Genomic DNA, 5,789 nt, shown 5'->3' with positions numbered 1-5,789 from the left:
TCACAAAAGACACTTTTATTTAAGGAAAAAAAAACGACATTATGTATGAAAAAAATACCAAAATGTATTATGTAGCCTACTAGCTTATCTTAAAAAATGCAAATGCATAGCTACAATACATGCATGTACTAAAGCTACATTTAACTATTCCATTGAATAATTCATATGGATAATAGCATCACAAGGATTAGGAAACATTGAAGTAAAGTTTGATCTTTTGACGGATCACTGACATCATCATTTAACAGGCTGGGCGTGTTAACATGATAAATTCAACTGAAGCTATAACAATAAGTTACACAACTGAAGGAGCAGAAAATAAATAACAATGTTGCAGAAATACTGAGAGAGCATAAGTGAAGGCATGACTGAAGAATGTTTGCTTGAAAATTACATTCAATCTAATTCACTGAAATACAAAATTGTTTATAAAAAATCCATAACAGGCTATTTAACCAACTAAGAAGCAATCAGTTAAACGGCAAAGATGCTGAGATACAAATAAATATAAAATAAATAAGAGAAAAAACTAACTTCTTCAAGGAAATGATCCACCCTGTGTATTTACAAAATCCTTCCACATCTCGTCTTGTATGGATGAGTTAAATAAAACATAATATGCCATTGTAGTGTTATTTTCTTTCTGTCCGGCAGGCCTATCATAACATACACAGAAAATTACAGACTAAGTGCAAAATCTTTCAACCGTCCATAGAAACTGTATTGATTTGAAATGGGTGAATTTAAGTGTGCTTTGGCTTCTGTTTGATAACTTAGTATATAGTGACACCCTTGCAGTGCTCTTTGTGAAGAGACAATGATTGAACATTTCACACTGAAGCTATTACATATTTTTACAAAATTATGAATGTAAAGTTGCTGAGTGCACATTCATTATTATGCATGTGTACCAACAAAAACCTCTATTGAAATTTGAAGCACTTATATAATAAGAAAAAGTGAAAAGGTTCTTTCACAGTTTTAAGCTCAGAGAGAAGGAAGTCTGGAGAGAAACAGCAGGTTGAGTTATGTGTTTTAAGCTGTTTTGCTGTGTTTGTGGAACTGAACATTTTTTTCATTTTTCTTTCTTTAAAAAAAATACTTTGTAGTTTCAGAGTCGTGGAGTCTGATAGGTAAAATACCAATATACAAAAAGACATTTCCTATTAAGGCCATGCAACAGATTCAATTCATGCTTCTGAGGGGATAGTTTACCCTCGATGAGAAGGCCTTTTCATCGTTCATGCAAAATATACCATACTGTATGTGAGGCTCATAGACGTGTTATTGCTTATCCTGCCAACATACTGACTACTAGTGTTGCCTGTCACTCCACATTAAGGCTGGTAAAATTGTTGGTGCTGTGAATAGGCCTTGCTTGTTTAAACTGGGACCAAAATACAAATATATACAGGTCATTAGAATTATGTACAAGATAGATAAATATATGCTGTAAGTGAAATGTAAAAGTATAAAACGTAAAAATAAAATACAGCTGTATATTTCCAACCAATGACAAGTCCAGCATTTTCATACTAAGGGGAACACCTTGAGGGCTGTGATGAACATGTAGGGTATTAAATACAACAACCATAGAGGGGAGAAAACAGGACTCCATATGGCTCATCGGTTCACAAGTTACAAAACACAAACAAACAGAAAGAGCACTAACAAAACACACAAACAGAAAGAGTACTAACAAAACACACAAACAGAAAGAGCACTAACAAAACACACACAAAACTCCCAAACTATTTCAGCTGCCCGTCTCCAGGACCCCTCCACTGCTCCTGCTGCTTTATGGTCTGGAGCGTTGCCATGGTGACCTGTTCCTGAGTGAAGAGGTCCTGCTGCGGCTGCTCCTTCTCCTCTGGAAGCTCCTCCCCTCTCAGCTCCTCCCCTCTCAGCTCCTCCTCAACCGGCTCCTCCAGCACCTGGAGCTTCTCTCTTCCCACCTCCTCCTCCTCAACCTGTTCCTCCAGCACCTCCCCTTCCTCCCCCACCTCCACCTCTTCCTCCTCCTCCTCTTCATCATAGCCATCCTCCTCCTCAGCCTCCTGCTGCTGCTCCTGCTGCTTTCTACGGCAGCAGGGTTTAAAGAGGTGGGGGTCGATCAGCACCTCCCCAAAGCGGCCCTTGTAGATGATCCCACAGCACACCCTCTGCCTGAGGAAGACATCATGGTTTGAGACACATCTGTGCAGGACTGGCATGAGATCAATTAATAATTAAGAGCCTATATTTCTTTACTAGGTGTGTGAATCTGGTTCCATAGAGCACTACAAACAATACTGTGATTGTTGAGTAAAATAGAATATACTATGATTTAATGATGCCCAGGAAAAATCTGCACTGTTGACAAGCAATCAAAAATATATACCCAATACAAACAATCCACTATAAACCCCACCTCTTCCAGTATGTGAGGTCCAGGAACGAGAAGACGGGTGAGCGGCTGGAGCCAGGAGAGAGCTCAGCGTCTGAGCCTTCGTCAGACGGGCTGTAGCTGGGGGACTGGGCCGGGGACATGCTGGATGTGGTGCTGTGGGCATCAGAGTCTGGGCAATGCAGAACACAGGCATGGGTACTGTTAGGTGTGGTAAGGGCTGTATCATTTCAACCCTAATCTGAAGGGAGATGCTTTGTGTGGTCATGTGACAAGAGGAAACTCACTGATTCTCTTCAACTCTTTCTGCAGCCGGCTGATCTGGCTTGGCCTCGCACGCTTGGACAGAGGCTTGATCTTCTTTGGTCTGGAGGACAGCTTCAGACTGGGCCCACCTCGTGCATCAACCACCTGCAGGGGAGTGGAGTTATCAGTATTCCCTCAGGGGAGTGGAGTTATCAGTATTCCCTCCTTCTCAGGTGATATGCCAGTTTCAGTGTCCTGAGAGGTGCCTACATGATTCCAGTTCTTCTTGGACCCAGTGGGCAGTTTCTTCCATCGCTTCACCAGTAGAACACAGGCGTTACAAATCTCTCCAGTCCGAGTTTCGCACAGTCTTCAGGGGATGAGCAAATGCATGGTTTGGTCAGTTTAGTGAAATAAAGTGCTTGTGATACTGAGAAAGATAGTAGAAAAAGAAAAACAAAATTGAACCCAGAAATCTTAGTGCACTGCATCTATGAACACATTATCCCAAACACATCACTACAACAACCACAAAAGCTGTGTGTCTCACCCAAAGCAGCTCGTGAAGTCCTTTTCGTACCGCTTACTGTCGGTAAAGCGCGAGCTGGAAGACTTGGCGCGGCAGATGCAACAGCCGTCTAAACTCCTGTACATCTTCGGCTTGTGAAAGCCAAACATCTTTAAAAAGCGCACGGACACATACTAAATCATCTGAAGGAGTGGTGGATGGTGGGGGGTAAATTACATTCTAGAAAAGTATTTGAGCAGTAAACAAATATTTTATCATCCGCACACAATATTACGCCTCAAATAGGCTACTGATGAAATTAGGCATTTAGCGGTGCTTTGACCCAAATGAGGGAACTAGGTCAGCTGTCTGCGTGTCAGACAGATCATGTCATCCCGCTGCGCTCAGATTGTCACCCAAATTCTGCACGATCCAACAACATAGCAGAATTATTGTTTGAGCTCCTATAGGCTCATTTTAAATGAATAAATAATATGTAGGCTATGCATAAAATAACGTCTGGATACAGCCGAAAGAGCCAACACGTGGGGCTGAACAAAAAGCTGATTTTAAATGTTTTTTTTATTTAACATTTCTAACTTTAACATTTTTAACTGTTCTAGATTCACTATCACGTAGGCTTAATGCTGTCAAACTTAACAATTTTGTAACGCCCAAAGTAGGCGTCTAAATCTATAGAAGAATCATGCGGCAAAACCATGTGCCGCGCCCCCAAGACTGTTTTGCCAACTCGGCGGCTGTCGGTCTCCTGACACAGAATGCAGTGCCACAACCACACACTGTAGCCGTAAAAATACAGTATGTGACGTAGCTCAACATGGCAACACACTTCAAAGGCCAGGGGGACGAGGGAGGGGGTGTAGGCTAAGCTGAGGCGGCGGGCAATATTTTTATGAATCCGTTCGAAATTAAAAGTTACAAAAAAGCTTGAGGAGGAAACCGTTTTTGTATACATACATGAATATGTTAGATTTCGAAAAAAAAGATGCTGAAGTCCCGCAACTGGCCTTTCTAACCAGTAGACTACAGCAGACGGAGCATCGACAAGTTCGCCGCCCACTTTGGCGAGGAAGCATGGCAAACTAGCAGCCTCATGCGCACCCATTTTATGTAGTGCCCGTTCAGGTCAGAATTCATCGGCCCTCTGTGCTCACCTGAACTTCATTCTGATAAATACACAAGTTAGGTCAAAATTGTCCACTGAACGGTATTCTTTACGGATTTGGGCAAAATCGGTCTTCGAATCGTCGTGTAATGTCATCTTAACCCTTTGTTGTTCAAGTGATGCCGCGTCACTGCGCAGTCCATTTTTAACCCCAAACACGCACTAAGTTCAAAGATTCGCGTTTAAACTTGCCCTGTGCTGGTCTGATGGTGTCATTGTATGTATTTCGGTCCGTCTATCGTTACATTTATTTTATGTGTCCATATGACAGGAATCTTTTGCCTGCTTGTGCAAATACTCTACAGCCATGGGTGGGCGTGTGAGGTAGGCTAACTTGATAGCCATTTCTATCAGGATAAAGTCAAGGACTGCAGACAAACGTTCAAACACAAAAACATAAGGCATAGGGCCTATGTGGATCTGAATATATAATAACAAACTAAACGGAACAGTCGAACCCACTTAATCTCTCTGTTAAAAATGTGCCAAATCCTTAAGTGTCAAAGCAGTTTGTATTATCAAATACATTTGCATTGCCTACGTTAGGATGCAGGCGCGGGACCCTTGTTCGCTTCCACCCTACAGAAGTCAACCAACACTGTTTCACAGATTTACTTTCGCAAGTCGAAAGTAATAGGGTATAATTGAAAACCATTTTTAAATTAAAGGACATTTGTATTCAGATGTGAAGCGGGTAATTCTCACATGAAGATTTAATTGTTATCTCAAGCAGTCAACTCGGGTCTTGTTTTGTATGATGGAATTGAAACCAGACACCTCAGGCTATAGAACAGCCTACTTGTATTTAAAAAGGCACACTACTTGCTGAGACAAAATAAATATGTTGTATGATTACCTTGATGCAAGACGGGCGTAGTTGATACAAAGTAATAACCTTTGAAATGCGTTGTAACGGTGTAACTAGTCTCCGGATAGCACAGCATCAGTTCGCGACCACTCTCTTGTTGACGTCTCGATGCCTACAACACTGGATAGTTGTAGACCCTACTACGCACGCGCACCATACACGCCTCCATTTTCTGATTTTCTTCAATCAAACCAATTTACATAAAGGCGTGACGTTTCACTGCGTCTGCACTCTGCTAGCCTTATAAGGATGGGAACATTGCGCGGGAATGGGGGGCTTGGCTCCAGTTGCTAGGGCACATTGGAGAATGTAAGCGAAGAGGCGGAGCCTGTCGTTTTACTATGGAACGCCAGATGGCTTGCATGGAGCGACCCAGCAAGGGATGCGCATTGTTAAACGAATTTGTAGAGTCACCATGATCAACAAACGTGTCAAATCCACAATAAACCTTTAACCATGTCTACTGGTATCTCATAACCCTAACCCTACTGGTGTCTCATACAGGCAAGGCCACTAGAGACACTTAGACACCTGTATGATCTTCTATAGCAGTTGTCACCATGATGTTCTCATAAGTATAAATAAATATCCTTCA

The 5,789-nt window shown here is 42.0% G+C and overlaps 1 protein-coding gene across 2 annotated transcripts; it reads right to left on the bottom strand.

Annotated features, from left to right (window-relative positions):
- On the bottom strand, positions 1 to 5,327 carry LOC134021721 (SIN3-HDAC complex-associated factor-like). 2 transcript variants are annotated; one of them, XM_062462818.1, is made up of 6 exons: positions 5,183 to 5,327; positions 3,183 to 3,310; positions 2,903 to 3,002; positions 2,674 to 2,797; positions 2,411 to 2,558; positions 1 to 2,166 (listed from the first exon to the last, which is right to left on the bottom strand). In XM_062462818.1, exons 2-6 carry the CDS (start codon positions 3,308 to 3,310, stop codon positions 1,752 to 1,754), a joined length of 915 nt encoding a protein of 304 aa, XP_062318802.1. In that variant the 5' UTR covers positions 5,183 to 5,327; the 3' UTR covers positions 1 to 1,751. The 2 variants fall into 2 exon arrangements, with proteins under 2 accessions (XP_062318802.1, XP_062318804.1); XM_062462820.1 differs by lacking the exon at positions 5,183 to 5,327 and adding an exon at positions 4,316 to 4,427.
- Between the last annotated feature and the right edge of the window lie 462 nt (positions 5,328 to 5,789).

This window comes from Osmerus eperlanus, chromosome 5 (assembly GCF_963692335.1).
Source record: "Osmerus eperlanus chromosome 5, fOsmEpe2.1, whole genome shotgun sequence".
Lineage (NCBI taxonomy): Eukaryota > Metazoa > Chordata > Actinopteri > Osmeriformes > Osmeridae > Osmerus > Osmerus eperlanus.
Note: the sequence above shows the minus strand (reverse complement) of the source record. Positions and strands in the feature narration are given on the sequence as shown.